The sequence below is a fragment of the Canis lupus genome, chromosome 35, assembly GCF_011100685.1.
Source record: "Canis lupus familiaris isolate Mischka breed German Shepherd chromosome 35, alternate assembly UU_Cfam_GSD_1.0, whole genome shotgun sequence".
In the NCBI taxonomy this organism is placed as follows: domain Eukaryota; kingdom Metazoa; phylum Chordata; class Mammalia; order Carnivora; family Canidae; genus Canis; species Canis lupus.
Genome location: NC_049256.1, coordinates 3,343,593 through 3,363,921, shown reverse-complemented (window position 1 = coordinate 3,363,921; position 20,329 = coordinate 3,343,593). Strand labels below are relative to the sequence as shown.

General features: G+C 60.5%; 2 protein-coding genes across 3 annotated transcripts in view; one reads left to right on the top strand and one right to left on the bottom strand.

Annotated features, from left to right (window-relative positions):
- The window catches only part of GMDS (GDP-mannose 4,6-dehydratase), a 574,940-nt gene extending 568,440 nt beyond the window's left edge, over positions 1-6,500 (top strand). For both annotated transcript variants that reach the window (XM_038584010.1, XM_038584011.1), the window contains exons 10-11: positions 5,792-5,860; positions 6,208-6,500. In XM_038584010.1, coding sequence (XP_038439938.1) covers positions 5,792-5,860; positions 6,208-6,270 — 132 coding nt within the window. In that variant the 3' untranslated portion in view covers positions 6,271-6,500. The remainder of the gene's footprint in view (positions 1-5,791; positions 5,861-6,207) is intronic.
- A 9,502-nt stretch (positions 6,501-16,002) lies between these two features.
- Positions 16,003-19,731, bottom strand: FOXC1 (forkhead box C1). Its single transcript, XM_038583957.1, has one exon. It carries the CDS (start codon positions 19,686-19,688, stop codon positions 17,973-17,975), a length of 1,716 nt encoding a protein of 571 aa, XP_038439885.1. The 5' UTR covers positions 19,689-19,731; the 3' UTR covers positions 16,003-17,972.
- Between the last annotated feature and the right edge of the window lie 598 nt (positions 19,732-20,329).

The following is a 20,329-nucleotide window of genomic DNA, read 5'->3' as shown; positions in this document are numbered from 1 at the left end:
TCCCGGAGGCACCGTCCAAGAGGTCACTGTGGACATCCTGACGGTCACCACCAGGGCTCACAGTCAAGGCCACCGGTGGAGGTGACCATGGGGGCGATGGCGGCTCCGCGAGCTGCCCGTCTAGGTGCCCGTGCCATCTGTGGGACGATGGGGGCTCCGCGGGCTGCCTGTCTAGGTGCACAGGTGCCATCCGTGGGGCGATGGGGGCTCTGTGGGCTGCCCGTCTAGGTGCACGTGCCATCTGTGGGACGATGGGGGCTCCGCGGGCTGCCCGTCTAGGGGCACAGGTGCCATCCGTGGGGCGATGGGGGCTCTATGGGCTGCCCGTCTAGGTGCACGTGCCATCTGTGGGACGATGGGGGCTCCGCGAGCTGCCCGTCTAGGTGCACAAGTGTCATCCATGAGGCTATGGGGGCTCCGCAGGCTCTCAGTCTATGTGCACAGGTGTCCTGTGTTGCCCTGTGCCAGGTGCCCCCCAGCAGCCTCCCCCGGGGAACTGAGGACAGGGGCACAGTGCAGGGTCTGCTCACTCTGTTTTGCTCCCTTTGCCACTTTATCTCCTCTGTCAGTAGCTCTGGAGCAGGTGCTGACTGACTCAATTTCCCTGAGGCTGAGCCCCAGCATTGTTTGGGGGCTGCTGAGGGACAGGCCCACTGAGTCCCGCTTCCTGAGCAGACGGGACAGCCCGCTGTTTTCTTCTTGTCTCTTATCGGCCCTTGTCAGTAAGGAGCGGCCTGGCTGCAGCTTGGGTTTGTGCTGATAGCCAGCAGCAGGAGCGAAGGGGGGAATGTTCCATACGGTTCTTAGGCCGTGGCCTCCGCACGGAGACTCCCTCCCTCTCTGGGGAGGCTCCTGGGCGCAGGGCTTTAAACTGCCCCGTGGGACACATACCACATTGCAGACTTTCTCAGACTTTTCTCATTCTTACCGACTCCCGGCTGCACGTCCTGAATCTTGACTGGGATACTCTGAACGACTTTAAGGCTTGGTCCATTTTGCTGGTTTGTTTTGCTGGATTTTTTTTTTTTTTTTTTTTTTTTTGGTTTTTTGTTTTGCTTTGTCTTGTTCTTAGCATTTCTTCGTCTCTAAAAAGAAGCATTTCCCCAAGAGTAAAGTTTTCCTGCTCACTCCACATTAGCATAAAGTTAGATCAAGAACCAAATTTGTTTCATTCTTTTATTCCCTTGGAACCTGAGCTATTCCTCAATTTTTTTTTTCTGAAAAGTAGAAGGAAAGAAATGAATATCCAGTGTTCCTCACAGCTCCATATTTTAAACTCTTGAAGATGTGTAACCAGGGCTTTTACTGGTCTTAGTTTTCTTTATTAACATCCCCTGTCTATACATCTTCTCCTTATTTATAGCACTCAAGAGTCAATTTATTTCAATATGCACATTAGAAATTTAACAACATCCTGCCAAAAGAGCTCACGCTTTCAAAATGTTTCTCCACCTAAACAGATGTGCTTTGCAAACCTCACAGGCTGACCTGTTGAGAAACATCGTATCCAACACATAATTTGAAATAAATATTAAAATTTCCCCAACACAACCGCAGTGAAAAGGGGAGACAGAGAGCATGACTCCATGAACTTTGAGAAGTTATCCTATGCCATCAGTCTATTTAAGAGCAGTCCCCACAGTGATTTTAGGGAAAGTGGGTGGGTGTCAAAGGCATCTAATGTGTTAAACAACCCTCAAAATTAAAAAAAAGGCTGGGGGGCGGGGGGGGGGGGTGAAGGGAGGAAAGAAAACTAACCGGTGTAATTTAAAGATGTGTCGTTATCTTGATGGAGATAAAAAGGCACCCAGGAGATCTGAGGAAAGGGGACTGTAGTTTGAGTAGAAGATAATAGCACAGCATGGTGTCTCCTTTTCTGGATTTTATGTTAACTACTGTGGGCTCAGGAACTGGCTTAATGACTTTTCCAGGATTTGGTCTGGCCCTTTATCAGTTCACTATAACAAGAACATAAGCCAGGAAAGCCTGAAAAATTGCTGCAGCAAAACATGCCCTCCTACCGTGCTGCTGTTTGCAACCCGGGCCATTGGCATTGGGCCTGTAGGGTTTATGCCTCGACAGCCGCGGGCCGAGGACAGCTCCTGAAGGTCTGTGAGGCAGCGGTCATCAGGGAGCCCCAGAGAAAGACAGGGGGCTCCAGGCATCTGGACATGCACGTTTCCTCCTCGCTCACGCTGTTGTGCTGCTGTAAAATGCTCAGCTAAACCTAATTGAATTTGACAATAATAAATCACATGTTGAAACTGTATAGCTCACCTAAGGAACAGCAATGGAAACACTGAAGACACCAGAAGCCAGAGTTCAGGAAATGTCATATTCACATAGAAATGCTTTAAATTTTTCCCAGAGCTTTATTGTCTCTTTTTTTAAAGAAAAGCTCCAGACCACCCAGCGCACAAAGTCCATCTTGGAAACTGTACATAAAATCTTCTCTTTAATCAGCTCTTGCCCCTGTTGTCATCCTACGACTCTAAGCCTATAAATAAAGAAGGAACTGAACTGTCAAAAATGAAGCAAAGAACAAAAATAGATGAATCATTCTCTCTCGTCCCGAGGAGCTGATCACGCCCTCGTGGAGAAGGTTTGTGAAATGTAAAAGGAAACTATATTGTGACCTCATCTGACCCCCGCCACCCCATTGCTCCACACAGTCCTGCGAGCAGAGCAGCTAGTTGCTGACGTCCGTCCAGGTAGGGATCAAGCTTCCAGGGCCCCTTCTCTCTTCACGTGCCGAAGAAGCTTCTTGAAGCTTCCATAAGGAGGCGGCCCTGCGTTCTAGGTCTGCGCTGTCATTCCAGAGCCACCGGCGCTCCCGTGCCACACCGTCCCCACGCCACCCTCCAAGTGCACCCTGTGCCCCAAACCCTGCGGCCTCAACCATTTGCTGCCTCTTCTCTCGAAAGGACACAACAGAAGGAAGTTAGAAGGTCCTTCAGGGAAGGGGAGGTGTGGGACAAGCCGGACGCCCCACGTTGAGGGAGGCACAGGACAAGTCTCGATGCTAGCTCCCGGCAGCTGGCGCAGAGAGCTGCTGCTTGGTTCTGGTGGAACCTCATCCTTTTCCTTCACAAGGGCTCTTGGTCTAATTAAATTTCAGGGAGACAGAGCCTTGGCAGAAGGTTAAAGTTAGCTGCTAGGCTGGAACGGAGGAGTTGGGCTCAAAACTAAATTGGGAAGTTGAACAGGGTGCGTCTCTGGTTTCAATGAAATACTTTTACGGCGTATGGTAGCGATGTCTGTGTCTGAGCTTTGGAGAGCCAGTTTTCTTTCTCCTTAATTGTAGTTCCCTAGTTGTTTTTATATTATGAGCTACTTGTAGGAAAATACAGGAAACATAATTACAATACAAAGCTCCCTTTCCCAAGCCTACTGAGATCATTTGAAGCCAAACTGGGTTTTAGGGTTTTGCTAACCATAAGGTCAGAGCCATGAATTGCATCCTATGCAGTGCTGGTTGATTTACAGCAAGTGCTGCGTGATTAAACACTGACCACGTTACTTGGAGCTACGCAACGGCTATAGAATCGAGGGAGGGCGGTGTTGCTTCATGACACCACGTTTCACAGCTCTCGGGGGGAAAAGAATGACCATCTTTGTGTGACGCTTAGAGTAAAATAGAGAAGTATTGTGGAAGTACATACAAGTTTATTTAGGGAGAGGAAAGAGAATTTAATTTGTTTTTCCACTTGTATTTCCAGCTCCATGCGGTGTTGAATTGCTCATTATTAACTTCTGTATCCTACCTTTCCTGAAAAATCTGTATATGGACTGTCAGGAGCAGCAGAAATAACTTTAGTTTTACTATTATCAACACTCGGGAGAGGAAATCAGTACCTCGGCGTATTGTGAGATGCAAAGCCTTTGGGAGTTTGAGTTGTTCAAGCCTAAAAAGTAATGATGGCTGATGGAGAATGAGGGCTGTTGAGCTTACTCTGTCAGAGAAGGGGCCCAAAGGCACAGTAAGGAGCCCCCCTCACCCCAGGGGCGTCCATTCCCAGCCCCATGGCCCCTGGATGCCTGACCCGCCCAGAGCTGGACGCCCAACCAAACCCCATATACACTGTTTCTTCCTCTACCTGCGCGCCTGTGATAAAGTTTAATCTCTAAATTGGGCACATAAGAAATTAATAATGAATCATAAAATAGAATAATTATAACAATATACTGTAATAAAAGTCACATGAATCCACGGGGTGTGGCTGTCTCGAAACACCTTCCCATAGTACTTGGGCTTTTTCAAACTTGTGACGATGTGAGATGATAAAATGCCTGGTGATGAGAGGAAGGGCTGTCAGGCGAGGCTACTGCTGACCTTGTGCCAGAGGGGTGGGGGGGCTGCTCTGGCCCGGGGGGGGGGGGGCCTACTCTGGCCCAGGGGGCTGCAGCCTCACAGGTGATGCTCCGCAAAGCCGGACTGCTGTGCTCTCATCCACAAGAGCGTCCCGACAGCCTTGGATGGGGAGGTCTTAGCCGTGACCAGGGCCCTGCCCAGCCCCTGTGCCCCTGTCAGCCTGAGTCCCCTGCCCCGCTACCCTTCGGGGACTCCGACAGAAATCCCTGGGGGGGGCTTGCTGCAGCAGGTGCATCACCCATCTGTTGCCTTCACCCCATGCAGCTGGTTCAGGTGGCTCTAACATTGTGTGTAGCCGGGAACCTTCTCCGGGGGGTGTTTACTGTGGTTGAGGCTCCCCGTCAGGCTGCCTCCCATTCTTCCGGGTTCAGGACCCGCCTTGTGCACCCTTGGATGAAAGCATTTGCACCCGCGGAGCTCGATGCCCATCTCCCCCCAGAATGGTCTCTTTTCCTCCTCTCTTCCTCCCTCCCTTTCTGTTTCCGAATCATCCTGGAATTCTCATCTTGGTTTTCTCCTCGGTGGTCTGCAGAGACCTGTACTAAGAGGCGGTGGTGAGGGCGCCGAGCAGGATCGCACCCTGTCCTGCGGCCAGTCCTGCAGGCAGTCGCCCTCCGGGGAGGCCTCCGGAAGGGCCGGCGCTGCCCCAAGCAGCTGCAGGGCGAGGCCCGGGGCCACCCCGTGGTCGGTAGTGCATGTAGACGCGGACACCTCGGTGGGTGAGGAGGGTGGAGGCCCGCGGGGGCAGGTGGCGGCTGGGCCTTCCTGCGCGGGAGCCCGGCTCCGCCTGCCAACACCTTGCTGGGGGGGAGGGGAGCGGATGGGGGAGCACAGGCCTGTCCGTCCTCCCGGCGGTGGCCGTGAGCTTCGGTTTCCTTTTACGTGCCTGTGGGTGTGCTGCCCCCTCCCCCGTGCGAGCCCTCGGGTCCCAGAGCTCGAGGCCCCCCCCAAGTCGCCTGGATGAGGGGCACCAGCGCCCGCTGCGGGCGCGGGCACTGGGGTCGGGGTGGGGGGGCACTTGTGTCCGGGAGGGAAGGGGCAGAGGCACTGGGGTCGGAGGGGGGAGGGGGCGGGGCACTGGGGTCTGGGGGGAGGGGGCACTGGGGTCGGGGGTGCACTGGTGTGGGGGGCAGGGGGCGGGCACTGGGGTCCCGCCGGGGTCCTCGGCGGTGCGCCCCGCCCCGGGAGGGGAGCGGCGGGAGGGCCGGGGGTGGGGGCGGCGGGGTGTCCGCTCCTGCCCCGCCGAGGAGAGGAGCGCAGGGATTCGGAGCAGTGGCCACAGCGGCCCCGGGTCCCCGGCACTCGCCGCGGGGCTGTCAGGTCCCCACCCGGGGCGCGGCGGCCGACGGGAGGGGCCGGGAGCCCTCCGCCCTCGCCCTGCGCCCTGCGCCGCCCGCCCAGCGCCGCCCCTCCCCGCAGGACTTTCTGCAGGGCGACTGCTCCAAAGCGAAACAGAAGCTGAGCTGGAAGCCCCGGGTCGCCTTTGATGTGAGTGCCTGCCCTCCGGCTGGGGCCGCCCGAGGGGGGGGGGGGGGACGGGGGGATGCGGGGGGATGCGGGGGGGGGGGGGGGACGGGGGGATGCGGGGGGGGGGAAGGGGGTGTCCGAGGTGCCGGAGGGAAGGGGGTGCCGGGGGGGCGGGGAAGGGGATGCCCGGGGTGCCCGGGGAGGAAGGGGATGCCCGGGGTGCCGGGGGTAAGGGGGTGCCCGGGGTGCCGGGGAGGAAGGGGGTGCCCAGGGTGCCCCCGCCGGAGGGCGCGGGGCGGCCGGGGCGGGGCTGCCGCCCGAGAGCCCCGAGCTCCTCCCTCACCCCCCCACCCCCCCGCCGGGTCCAGGAGCTGGTCCGGGAGATGGTGGATGCGGACGTGGAGCTCATGAGAACCAACCCGAACGCCTGAGGCCCGCCGCGACCCGAGGCCGCGACCCGAGCCCGGAGCGCCCTTCGCCCTTCGCAGCAGGCGGGCGGACCCGCAGGCCTCGGCGACGCCTCCCCCGCCGCGGGGGATCAGCCAGGTGTCAGCACCGCACTCCCCTGTACTTCAGATTATGTCCTTTGACCACGGAAATCGGGGCCTTTCAAATTGTTTTTCTCTTTTCTTATTAAAAATGGTCTTTCTATGAACTGGCACTAAGTGGATGTCCGTGTGTTCCCTGAGGGATGGAAGCCGCTACGGGGGCTCCAGCAAGACACCCCGAGCCCCCCCCCCCCCAGCCCCTGCAGGTGGCAGCCCTGCTGGGCCCGCCCCGTCCCTGTCCCGGGTCCCTGCCCGACCTTTCCATCCCCCCTTCTGGTGACAATGGGCCGCTCCCTGCAGCGGAAGGGAACCCAGGTCCCGAAGGAAGGAGGCAGCCCCCCCCCCTCCACTGTAATTAGATCCCGCGGGGCTCCCACCCCTCGGAAGAAGTCTTGAGGAATGGGGTGGGGTGGGGGACAGAAGGAGAAACCTGGAGGTAAGTGTTGTTAGAACATTCCACCCAAAGCCCCCGAGTTACCCGGAGGTCTCTGAGCCCAGGCCTTTCCTCATGGGCTCGGATTCCTCGCACAACACCAACTCCAAGCACCTCTCAGGACTAGATCACATTTTAAATCTGACTTTAATGTAGTCAACCAATTTATATTAAGTGCCTAATATATCTCGGACACTGCGCACTTGAACTACATCAGTGTTGATTAAAAATTACAATGAAGAGGTGTAAGCTGGGCCTCAGGTCACTGGATCCATTTCCACCGATGCGTCCGGGAGGCAGACCGGCCCTGCCCACGGGCACACACGCTCCTGAGCCCGGCCCGGGGCTGCGCTGAGTGAACCCCGGCAGGTGGACGCCCGTGTGGAGCCCACGAGCGGCACGCAGAGCTTTGTGTACAGGTGTATACTTCTGCATGAAATACAAGATTCTGCCCTAGAATAAATTAGGTCAGAACTCTTCTTTTCCCCCTCACTCCCCCTCCAAGGAAAATAAAATAAAACTTTATAGCAAATGGAATTCCAGCCTTCGCACATGCTCGCGGGAACGCGGGTGAACTATTTCTGAATGTCTTCGCCGGCAGGTTTATGATCCAGGAGGGCCCGGCTGGGCGGCTGGCGGCAGGAAAGAGGGCTCTTTGTGTGGCTGCCCGGCGGTGCAGGGCCCGCTGGCCAGGGCGCCCGCCTCCGCCTTCCACGCAGCAGAACCGGGCGGCGCGCTCCGGGGCGGCCCCAGGACGGGCCTTCTCCCCATCGGGATGCTGCTAAGTGGAAACAGATGGCCCCGGAAGGCCGGGCTCCGGGATGGAGAGGGCCGGTGGGCACACGCGCACACACACACTCACCAATGCATGATCGCACACGTTGCCACACAGCCAAACACTCCCATGCACACACACACACACACACACACAGATACACACAACATGCCAGCTCACGCACTGTCACACACAGGAGTCTCGCAAACACATTCACTCACAAACACTCAAAAACACAACTCACAAACCTGCTATCAGCGGCACAGGGCCACACACGTCCTCTCACAAATCTCACAAATCAACACATTAGCCTTGACCCTGGTGGACAGGCACCTCCTCTTCTCCCCTGACCCCCGAACCTTCCCCTCGCCCCACACGCAGGCCTCAAGGCCATTCAAAGGCCCTGCAGGCTTGCAGTGGCCCCGTGTAATTCAGTGTTTTGAGGCTCCTTAGCCCCAAGCCATAACAAGCTCCTTAGGATCAGGAGGGATTCTGGGCAGGGGTTTAATGGGACTGCCGTGCAGTTAGGATGTTACATTCTTCTTCTCAAAGTGGCCTGGAGCAGCAGTTTTTGAAGGACACGAGTATTTTGGGTCGCACGCAGCCTTCTCTCTATTCCTGAAGCCTCACGTGGGGGGAAGGGGTTGGCTCAGTCGGCTTCCTGGTCTCCCACGGTTTAAAAGGTGAAAAGTCAAAATAATAATAATAAATAAATAAATAAAAATAATAAATAAAAGGTGGAAAAGAACATATTTGTTTGCATATCTCTGTTCTCTGCTCTGCGGTTCACGTGGACTTCCCTCCAGTTGTCACAGCCTCTTCCATCTTAAATCTGAATTTCAGGCAACTTCGTCCTCCCTTTTTCCTGCTCTCCCAGCTTTGGCTGTTCAGCTCAAGCTCGGGGAAAGGTCTTCCACCTTGACATACACGTTTCAGGGAAAACTGAGAAAGCCAAAGTGCTTTCAGCGCCCAGCAGCGCGGCAGCGCTCCCAGCCCTGGGCCCGGGGACAGGGGTGCTGGGGACAGGGGTGCCGGGGACCTGCGCGCCGCGGCCGCACCTGCCCCTCAGGCCCCAGGACCGGCCCCGACAGCTGCCTGCGGCGGGAGGGCAGCGGCCCCGGCCTGGGGCGCGAGCGCTGCGGGGCCGCGGAGGGAACGGACCGAGACCGCATTTCGGGCCCCTCGGGTCTCGGAGCGGCCCCCGCACCCGCACCCGCGCCCGCACCCGCCGCTGGGCCCAGCGACGCCCGCTCGGCCGAGGGACAGCTGCCCGGCGCAGGGCTCCCGGCGGGGCCAGCCTGTGCCTTCGCATCCGGGTGAGCCTTGCACGCGCCGGGACCTTATGTCTGCGGGAGCTTCCCAAGCCCCGGGGAAGGCGTGGCGGCGGCCCGGGCACCTGGGGGGCTGGAGCTCAGCGGGTCCTGCCCGGAACCTGGCTCCCGACCGACGCCACCGACGCCCCCGGGTCGGCCGGTTCCCACACCCCGCGCTGCAGCCTCCGCCGCCCGCCCGGGTGTGCACGGTGGGGGGCGGGGGGGGGGTGGACAGAGGGGAGGGGAGGGGGGAGGGGGCACGGGATGGGAGGGGAGAGGGGATGGGGGACAGGGGGACGGGAGGGGAGGGGAGGGGGGACGGGAGAGGACGGGGATGGGAGGGGAGAGGGGATGGGGACAGGGGGACAGGAGGGGAGGGGAGGGGGGACCGGAGAGGACGGGGATGGGAGGGGAGAGGGGATCGGGGACAGGGGGACGGGAGGGGAGGGGGCAGGGGAGGGGAGGGGAAGGGAAGGGGGACGAGAGACGGAGGGGAGGGGGCAGGGGGGACGGGAGGGGAAGAGGGAGGGGGAGGGCCGGGAGCGGACGCGAGGGCGGGGGCAGGAGGGCCGGGGGCGCTCACCCGGGTTTTACAAACCGGCCGTGTGCGCGTGCGCGTCCCCGCGGGCCCGCCGTGACCCTACAGCCCCCCCAGTCGGGGCTTCGCTGAATGCTGGTGCCGAGCTTCGGCCCGACTCCCTGGGGGCGACGAGGGGGCGCAGCCGCCCTGCCCCGGCCCGCGCGGGCCCCACCGCCCCCAGGGCTCCCCCAGGGCACCCCAACCCCCCCAGCGCCCCCTGAGCGCCCCCAGCGCCCCCAGGTCCCCCCCAGCGCCCCCAGCCCCGGGGCGCCCAGCACGTCTCCGGGGACCGCGCCGTCGGGGCTGTGGCTCCCCGGGCCCCACCTGCGCCCCCCCAGCGCTCATCCGCAGGGACCTCTCCGAGGCCTCGGCCACCGCACAGCCCCCCCCCCTCCCCCCGTTTCCTCGGCCCAGCGTCTGCGCTGCGAGGCCGACCGCGGCCTGACCCCGGGCCGCCGCCTGCTCCCGGCTCCCGCCCTTCCTCCGGGGTCAGGGCTGCACCCAGCGGACGCCCCGTCTCGACCGCCCCTTTGATCTCCGAAGTCGGGGCCGCGGCGCCCTCCGTGTGCGCACCCGGGTCGCTCGGCACGCAGGGTGCTGGAGGCCCGAGGCCCAGGCTCAGGCCCAGGCGGGACCCCGGCCCTGCAGGCTGCGGCGGGGCGCGGCCTGGGATGGGGGGACCCGACGGCGCGCACCGCCCCCCCCCGCGCACGTGTCCCGCGGCCTCGCGCCCCCCCCCCCGCCCCGCTGCCGACCCTCGAGGCCCGCAGACCCCGACCCGGAGCGCGAGGGCAGGCGGGGGGGGGGGGGGGAGCCCCGAGGCGGCGGAGGTGGGCCCCGCCAGCCTGAGCGCGGGGCGCGGGCCCGCCCGGAGGAGGCCGCCCAGGCCTGGCCGGGGCCGCAGTGCCGGCCGCGGGCAAGGGAATGTATATTTGGAAGGGGTCAGGACCCCGGCTGCAGTCTGGCTTTTTATGGCGAGGAAGCCGCCTGGGAAGGGCCTGCTGGCGAGGCCTTCCTGTTGTGCCACTTCCCCCAGTCCCTTCCCGGGCTGAGCCCACGGCGGGAGGCCCCGCCGCGCAGAGCTGGGCCCGCGGACTCGGACCGAGGGGCTGCCTGGGGCGTCGGCCTCCAGCTCCCGGGGCGCCCTCGGCGGTGGGGACCACGGCGCCTCCGCCCAGCCCCGCTCCAGGCTCTCCCCGCGCCTGCCACCCGGGCCGCCCGCCGCACTCCTCGGGCCTTGACGTGAGCGGCGTCCAGGCCGCGAGGGCTTCAGCAGGCCGCTGGGGGACGGCTTGGAGGCCCCTCTGCTGGCGGGGGTGGGACCCTGCGCGGAGCGAGCCCGACGACGTGGGGGACCCAGGGCGCACAGCCCGACGTGAGGACCCAGGGCGCACAGTCCGACGTGGGGGGCCCAGGGCGCACAGTCCGACGTGAGGACCCAGGGGCGCACAGTCCGACGTGGGGGGCCCAGGGCGCACAGTCCGACGTGGGGGGCCCAGGGCGCACAGTCCGACGTGAGGACCCAGGGGCGCACAGTCCGACGTGGGGGGCCCAGGGCGCACAGTCCGACGTGGGGGGCCCAGGGCGCACAGCCCGATGTGGGGACCTGGGGGCGCACAGCCCGACGTGAGGACCTGGGGGCGCACAGTCCGACGTGGGGGACCGGGGGCGCACAGCCCGACGTGGGGACCCAGGGGCACACAGCCCGACGTGGGGGAACGAGGGCGCACAACGCTGCTCTCGGCGACCCCCCCCCCCCCCAGCACCTTGCAGGACGCAGAGTTTGCTCAGCTCGGAGGACAGTTCCCGTTTCCCCCCAAGGGCAGGCTGTTGGGAATCCTGTTGCCCTAAACACGTGCTCCCCGACTCTGGTGTTCCGCACGTCTGTACCGTTAACAAGACCGGGACCAATGACCTGCTTTATACACTGAAGGAAATTCAGAGGCCTTGAGAGTTAATGGCGCTAAATGTGTTGGTTTTCCTGCTTTTTCCCCAGGGTAGGCAATGGGGGGGTGCCTTTCTTCCCTGTCTTATTCTCTCCCTCTCCCCCCTCTCTGTCCTTCCATCTGTCTCTGCCTCTCTCCTCTCTCAGCCTAAGTCAGCCTTCAAGCCCTACCTCAGACCCCCTCATTCCCGAGCCTCGGGTTCTGAGACGCCTCCAAGCACTGTCCCTAGGCCCTGCCTGGGGTCCCACCACCCAGGTCAACCCGGAGGCCCCACCACCTGGCCCTGGCTGCCAGCCCACTGCTCGCTCCCTGGGCTCACAAATTGCACTTCCATGCCCACCCAAGTAGCATCAAGCTGTGTTGACTTAGGGGGCAAATGAGCAGCCCACCCAGTCTCCTTGGGAACAGGGCCCGCTACGGGAAGAAGATGGGCAGTTTAGTACAAATGACCAGCAGTGCTGACCAGTGGGCTTGGAGGAAGCCGAGGGCAGACCAGTGAAGAAAGAAGATGGCCTCTGGGAGAATGGAGGGAGACGCCACCTGGAAGAGCAAAGAGGCCTGTGGAAGCACACCTCGGAGTCACGGCCAGACCGCAGGTGGGTAGACTCTGAGCGGGAGCAATGTCAGGCCCTCTGTGAGGGTCCCTCAGACCAGCCTCTCCTCTCAGGCAGTCTCCCAACTGCTCCACCCCTCTCTCCAGTCTTCAAGGCAGACTCAGGCCTATATGCAAGGAAATTCCAGATCCTACTGCATCTCCTATAATACGCTCAATATGCCGCAAATTTAAAATCAGTGAGGGAAAAAATCAAGTAAACAACAAAAAAAATAATATAAAACAGAGGGTTTTTCTGGAGCCACGGTAAGATGGGAAAGGAGCACAACAAAGGTCTGAAGTCAGGCCTTATGGTCTCTGCACCATATTTTGGTTTCCAATAAGGCGGACATGGTACATTTTGCTCAATTTTCCACTCCTAATCACGTTGAGAACGTCGTGGAGAAGGGGCTTTCATTCTCCTGAATGGATTTTAGAGCTGGAATCCATTTCATGAAGTATCGCTCCTTTTCCAACTGGACTCGGACCTGGAGGTTGCCAGTCCTGTTCACATGTGGCCCCAGCTGGGTCAGAGGGCTGAGCGTAAGCTCCGGGTCAGGACCCCATGTGGCCCATCACCCGGAGAGGAGAGCTCGGAGCCAGAGCGTACTTGCCACCGGGTAGGTAGCTCAAGCTGGGAGACATCCGGGAGAGACTTGGGGGCCCAGGGTCTTTTGAAAGGGCCTGGGGCGGGGAGTGACAAGGAGAGGGACGGGGATAAAGATACAAAGACACATAGAACTCATCGGTTATGTATTGGAATCACACTCAAAAAGGGACAGAGTAAAGGAGGTATCAGGTCACAAAAGTCCAGCTGCGAATGTCGAGCCCAAATCGTGAAGGAAGACTTTCTGTTTAGGTGCCAGTGAAAATGCCACTGATGAAAGCTTATTTCAAGGAACCTCTTAGCCTCCTTGGAATTTGAAATAGAGGCTTTCAGAAAAGTGGGGTGTCTGAAGCTGACATCTAGGGCCCCATAGCAAATCTCAGCAGGTTTTTTTTTTTTTTTTTTTTTTGGTGTGTGCCATCGTGACCACTGTCTGAACAAACTAGGTCTTGCTTGTTGGTCTCTCTCTCTCTCTCATAAGCTTACCGGCTTCTCCGCTCTCTGCTCCCCCACACCCCACAACTCGATGGGGTGAGGACTATGACAGAGTCTCCCGGCCTCCCTCTAAATTCCCTACTTAGCTAAAGAATGTCCCACAGAGTCTAACCTGCCTGGCCAGCTTTATGACACGGCCACTATCAATCTTGCCCTTAAGGGGACATTTGTTTATGACCCGATGGGAAGAGCTAATGGCTTCGTGAACCCATTCCGCAAGGAGGGGAGAGGAGTCTAAAGAGAAGGCTCTGGGACAGCAGGCGGGATCCGGGAGTGAGAACTAGGCTCAGAAGCAAAGGGGGCCTCTCTCTAGGAGCTGTAAGATGGGAGCTGAGGAGAGAAAGAAACTGTTGCTCCCACCACCTTGTGTCCAGGGCCACTGGGGGACAACACCGATACGGGTGCCCGGGACCTGTCCCCCTCCTGGGCAGCCCGGCCAGGCAGCCTGGACCTGCAGAGGATTCAGGGCCTCTCTTGGAATTTTGCACCATGAAGGACAAAACTAAAAGCCCTCCACCTTAAATATGACACCCCCTCCCTAGGGAACAGGGTGGGAGAGCAAAGGTCCTATGTCTCTTCTTTACCTATAGAAGTTCAGGGGAGCCTGATGGGGCTATAAGGCACTCTTGTTTCCTGACCCCTGTTTCTGACCCCCGCAGGAAATAGCCAAGAGCTTACAGACCACCAGCACAATCGAGCCTTATTCCTCTGCAAACATCGATTATTAATGACACAAACTGCGTGGAATGATAAATTGTAAAATGCATGCTTGTTTGCATGCAGCCTGGTGAAGAAAGCCCTGCTAACTACATAGCCCTGGAAAACAGCACGCGTTCCGACCACGCGTACAATATGCCAAAATGCTAGTTTTTATATGGCATGTAACATGCTGGCATCTACTCGCTCACTGTATAAATTGCTAAGCAAATAAATGCACCCATGCTACATAAAGCACAAACTACTTACTATCCTAAAGCTTTCCACAGAGGCTCATTTCAAAATTAGCCAAATCCCGACCACTAGATCCTGCCTTGTGTCCAAGGCTAATTTCAAAATGTCCTGTCTGTTGGTTAAGATACCAAAACGTCTCTCTTAGACTATCTTACAGGAAAAAGAAAATACCCTCGTTGCTGAAAAAGTACAAATCAAACGTGCAGACCACTACGGCATAAGTACTTGTCCCACATTCAATAAGGTCAGCGGTAGTTGTTTTTTTTTTTTTTTTCTTAAATTGGATGCGAGTCCAAAAGCACTTGTATTGGGAGTAGAAAACATTTACCTCTATGGTTTCAAAAATCAGAATCATGAACAGAACTGCTGACCCTGCACTCAAACACAGCTCCTGCACTATCGCTTCGGCAGCTCGGGTAGAAATAACTGTGTACGTGTAACACAAACACCTTCCCAGACACTACGTCCTCCACGCTTGATTTTCAGACCTTGCAACCGAGGAGGGCAAAAGTGATGGCTAAGAAGCGGGTGCCCCGGGCAAGTGTGTAAACACTCCTGGGAGCTTAGGAGGGCTGTTTGCAGGCCGCGGAAGCTGGGGCAGCGCGCTCACGGCGGTGCCCTCTGCAGCCCCAGGAGCGCGGGTTCCCAGGGAGGAAGAGCGTGGGTGCCCGAGGTGCGCTCAGGGACGGTCGGGGCCCAGGCGAGCGGGTTCTGTGCTGCAGGCCCCCAGCCACGGTCGCCCCCTGCCAGCCCGATGCAGCGCAGGCCGCGAGCATAGGCCATGGGGGCAGAGGCCACTCGGGCCAGGCCTCCTTGACCCAGGTCGCCCGCTGCCCAGATCGCCTGCCCGGCTGCGCTGCAGCCCATCCCTCCGCTCGGGCCTGGCCTCCTCGACCCAGGTCGCTGGTGGCCCAGGTCGCCGGCCCCGCTGCGCACAGCCCACCCCTGCGCTGGGGCCCGGCCTCCTTGACCTAGGTCGCCTGCGGCCCAGGTTGCCTGCTCGGCTGCACCGCAGCCCATCTCTCCGCTTGGCCCGGCCTCTTCCACCCAGGTCGCCTGCAGCCCAGGTCGCCTCCACCTCGACCCAGGTTGCCCGCGGCCCAGGTCGCCTGCCCGGCGGCACCGCAGCCCATCCCTCCACTCTGCCCGGCCTCCTCGACCCAGGTCGCCGGCCCCGCTGCGCGCCGGTCCCCTCTCGGGAGCCAGGCCGCCAGGCCCCGGGGCAGGCGGGGCGCACGCCGCTCGCACAGCGCCCGCGGCCTCCATCGCAGCCGCCCACCGCCCCGAGGCCCACCCGAGAGCAGCGGGCGCCCGCGACCTCCCCCCCCCCCCCCCCCCCCCCCCGGCGGGGCACCGCAGCAGCAAGCGGCGGCCGGGGCCTGGGACCTGGGGCCTGGAGCCAGGCGGCCCTGCTGCTCGGCGGCCCTGCCCCGGGTGCCGGCTCCATCCCTCCAGGCGGCCTCCCTCCGGCCCCCCCAGGCTGATGTCGGGGGGCGGGAGCTGCAAACACGCACGCGGCAATTACAGCTCATTAGCTGCCCCCCGTCCGGGAGCCGCGTCCCGAGGCCGGCGCCGGCTGCAGAGCCGGGTGGGCCGCGCGTCTACACTCGCCAAGCCCCGGTCCCGACCGCGCAGCGGGCCGGCGCGGGGAGGCCGGGGCCGGGGCTGCCGGAGCCGCGCGGCCTGGGGCGGGTCCACCTGCGGCCCTTCCCGGCCGGGCCTAGGCAAGCCAGGGCCCCGGGGTGCGCCCACCCCGCGGGGGTCACCGAGGCCGCCCCGGGCCGCGGGCCGCGACAGCCGGCGGAGCCCGAGCGAGCAGTCGGGCGAGTCCCTGCCGGCCTCCCTGCCCGGGGACCGCCGCGCCCTGGGGCGCCCTGGCCGCTGCGACCTTCCCGAGCAAATCAGAGGCCACGGAGAGCAGGGTTTGACTGAAATTAGAGTGTATTTATTTGCAGCAATCCTTTAACAATGATCAGATTTTGACAACAAGCAATAGCAATTACTGCTAAGTGTTGCCTCTAGATAGGAGCGGCAGATAGCAGGAAACTGTATTATCTCGAAAACAAACTGTAAGGCCCTGATCGGCTGTAATCAAATCGCCATCTCTCCAAAGTCTGATTGACAGGGCAGATCGCCCTAAGATAATGAATTTATTACATTTCCTGGGTTATTTACAAAGGGGGAGGGCCAATCTGGATCGCCCCCTACGTTTAACTGTAAATTAACAAGAAAAAAAAATGGATCGAAAAGAAACCACCCTAGACTAAAATGTTCTGCTCTTCTCTCCTTATTGCTTTAAATCTTTTCCAAAAGAAAAAATAATAATAATAATTGTTCTACAAACATATCTTCTAAAATAGTTTCCCAAAGATTAAATATCCCTTTCCAACCCACAGTATATATATATATATATATTTTTTTAAACCAACCCTTCTATGTAACACACGAAGGATTGTAAATGTGGATGAGTTATATACATACATTTTTTTTAAAAAAAAAGAACTGCTTTATTTTTTCTCTTACAAAGGAGTGAAATTAGTAGGAGAAATATCTACCCAGCATTTGGCTCACGGGGATGTAGAACAGACATCACAATTTTTTATGTGATACAGAAGCCAAATATTCCTCTGTGTATATCTGGAGGCACATTCACATATCTCTACACACAGGTATCACTGTGGTAACACCACTGCCGATTCATGGGCTTAAAATTTCCAGATCATGTTCTGTCCTTACTGAAAAAATATATATATATATTTGTATATATGCCAACTCAGACCTGTTTAGGAAAATATCTTCTGACTAGCCACAAAGCAAGCTGACTATAGAGTACATTTTGCAGAAGACGTTGCAGGAAAAACAAATCTAAACAAAAAAGAGACTTTTAGGTGAAATTTGACAAGTTATAGTCAGAGGGTTTCTCCATTTCTCAGATATTTAGGAGGAGAATAGGTCATTTCTAGTGTTTTAATCTGAAATCTCTTTTTTTTCTTATAATAATTAAAGCTGTATTAAAGTATCCAGACATATAGATCTCATTCAAACTGAATGGTAATTTATTAATAAACAAACAGTGAATATGTTCAACAAAAAGAAAAAAAAAGATGATAGAATAAGATTAATACAGTTTCCCTTTTTATAATGAAAAAAAAAAGCACAATTTAAAGTTTCAGGCAATTTAACGTCAGGTTTTGGAAACACTTTCTGGCGTTTGGTCCACGACATCCAACTACAAATTAAAAATAAATTACTATATTGCAATTTACATTTTAAAACAAGTCCATGAATAAAAAGAAAGCGATTTTCATATACGGGGACTTTCCCCCCTCCTTTCAACATAGGATAAAATATCTTACAGGTGAGAGGTGGAGGAAAGAGAGGGCAGGGGAATGGGAGAGGGAGGGAGGGAGAGAGAGAGAGAGGAGGAACGCGTGATCTCCGAAAAGCAAGAAGAAACTTACGTGTTATCTGGAGTAACACTGTCCTTTAATAAACCATGATTTTTTGCTGTCTCTGTACAAAATAGTTTACCGTTTTGTCTATTTAGATAAGGCCAAGTGAAGGTGGCTCTGACTCTTTTCAGAAAAACAGTTTCCTTTGTGCTGGTGAGTTGCATTTTTGGAGGGATTCTGTTCGCTGGTTCGGTGAATGTTTTTCAAGGCTTTCTTTCCTTTCCTTTTTTTTTTTTTTTAATCGGATTCTTTTTTTTTTTTTTTTTTTTTTTTTTGGTTTCGATTTTGCAAGCCGGTGGTTCTTTCGGCTGTTCCTGCTTTGGGGGTTCGATTCATTCAGTTCGCAGTTCGTCCGGGCTGGGTGGTGGTGGCGGTGGCGGTGGCGGCGGTGGTCCAGGGGGGGTGGTGGGTGGATGCAGGGGCGGGCGGGGGCGGGGGGCGTCAGAACTTGCTGCAGTCGTAGACGAAGGCCCCGGACGTGCGGTACAGAGACTGGCTGGACGGGAAGGCCATCTGACAGCTGCTGTTCCCGTTCACCGGGGAGTTGTTGAGGCCCAGTCTCTGCGACTCGAACATCTCCCGCACCGAGTGGAAGTTCTGCTGCTGGCCCGGGTAGCCCGCGGCCGCCGCCGCCGCCGCCGCGCTCGCCAGGTGGCCCAGGTCTCCGCCCGCCTGGTTCAGGTACCACGAGGCGAGGCGGCCCTGGTGGGCCGCGGGGTGGTGGCCGCCGTCCTGCGCGCCGCCCGCGCCGTGGCTCAGGGCCGCGCCGCCGCTGCTGGTGGCCGGGGGCAGCGAGTAGTCGGGCAGGGCGTCGTCCACGGCCGGGCCGCCCGCGCCCCCCGGCGCGCCCTGCAGGTGGCCGCCGCGCTCGCCCGCCGCGTACAGGCTCATGGCCTGCAGGTTGCAGTGGTAGGTCCCCGCGCCCGCCGCGCCCCCGCCCGCGCCCGCGCCCGCGCCCCCGCCCGCGCCCCCGCCCGCGCCCGCGCCCGCGCCCCCGCCCGCGCCCGCGCCCTGGCCGCAGGGGGAGCCGTACAGGGAGCCCTGGCCCGGCGAGTAGGCGCCGAGCGCCAGCGCGGGCGCGAGCCCCGGGCGCGAGGCCCCGGCCGCCGCCGCCGCCGCCAGCAGGCCCGAGCCCAGCTCGGCCGCGGCCTGCGGCGACCCCCGCAGCGACGTCATGATGTTGTCCACGCTGAAGCCCTGGCCCAGGTGCGGCGGCGGCGGCGGCGCGGGCTGCGGGGGCGCGGGCGGGGCCGCGGGGTCCGCGCCGTCCAGGCTGAGCGCGCGCGCGGAGCCCAGGCCGCCGGGGGGGCTGCCGCCGCTGGACAGGCTGCTGCTGCTGCTGTCGGGGCTCTCGATCTTGGGCACGGCGGCCGGGGACAGGGGCTGGGGCGGCGAGGGGCACGTACCGTTCTCGGTCTTGATGTCCTGGATGCGCACGGGCGGCGGCTGCGGGGGCGCGGCGCCGTCGGGCTGCTCGGGCGCGGGCGGCGCGGGGGGCGCGGGGGGCGCGGGGGGCGCGCGGGCCTGCGGGGGCGGCGGCGGCGGCGGCGGCGGGGGCGCGGCGGGCGCGGCGGGCGGCTCCTTGGGGTGCAGCCGGTCCTTCTCCTCCTTGTCCTTGACCGCGTCCTTCTTCTTGAAGCGCCGCCGCCGCCGCAGGAAGCTGCCGTTCTCGAACATGTTGTAGGAGTCCGGGTCCAGCGTCCAGTAGCTGCCCTTGCCCGGCTTCTTGTCGTCGCGGGGCACCTTGACGAAGCACTCGTTGAGCGACAGGTTGTGGCGGATGCTGTTCTGCCAGCCCTGCTTATTGTCCCGGTAGAAGGGGAAGCGGTCCATGATGAACTGGTAGATGCCGTTGAGCGTGATCTTCTTGTCCGGGGCGTTCTGGATGGCCATGGTGATGAGCGCGATGTAGCTGTAGGGCGGCTTCACCATGTCCTTGGGCTGCGGCTGCGGCGGGTAGGGCCCGTAGGCGCGCGCCATGCCGCCCGGGTACTGCTCGGCGTGCGCCGGGTGCGAGTACACGCTCATGGGGGCCGGCATGGCGCCGTAGCCGCCCCCCGCCGCCGCGGCCGCCGCGCGGTAGTAGCTCTGCTCGCCGCCGAGGTAGGGCACCACTCCCAGGGAGTTGGGGCTGGACACGGAGTAGCGCGCCTGCATGGCCCCCGCTCGCCGAGTCCGGCCCGCGCAGCCGCCGCCTCCCGCCGCGCCGCTCCGGGCTGGGCGCTGGGCGCCGGGCGCCGGGCGCCGGGGGCCGGGGGCCGGGCCGGGCCGGGGCCGCGCCTCCCGGCCGCCGAGCGAGCGCGCAGCACGGGGCCAGCCGGCGCCCTCGCCGCCAGCCCGCCCGCGCCGCCCGGAGCCCGCGCCCGACCCGCGCCGAGCCTGCGCCCCGGAGCCCGCGCCCCGGAGCCCGCGCCCTCCGCTCGGCCAGGGGCGGGGGCAGCGCGCCGGCCGCCTTCCCGGGCCCCGCGTCACCTCCTCCGCAGGCTCCCGCGCGCCGGCCGCCTAAGGAAGCATGGGGAAAACTTCTGAACTTTTGAGCATCCGTCACCCAGGCGAGGACTTTTTTACGCAGTTACATTTTTTCCGGGCCGCGGAGCCCCGCCCCGCCCCGGCCGCGGCAGCCAATGGCAGGCGAGAACCGCCTCCGGAGGAGCCGGAGGCCGAGCCCCGGCGGCCCGCGCCCAGCTGCGGGAGGACCGCGGGGCTGGCCACACGCGCGCCGGCCGAGCGCGCCCCGCGCCCGCAGCCGGCCGCCCCCCCCCCCGCGCCCCGCGCGCCCCCCGCGCCTCCCCGCCGGC

Coding starts and splice junctions, on each gene's coding strand:
- FOXC1 (XM_038583957.1), bottom strand. CDS start 19,688: ATGCAGGCGCGCTACTCCGTGTCCAGCCCCAACTCCCTGGGAGTGGTG.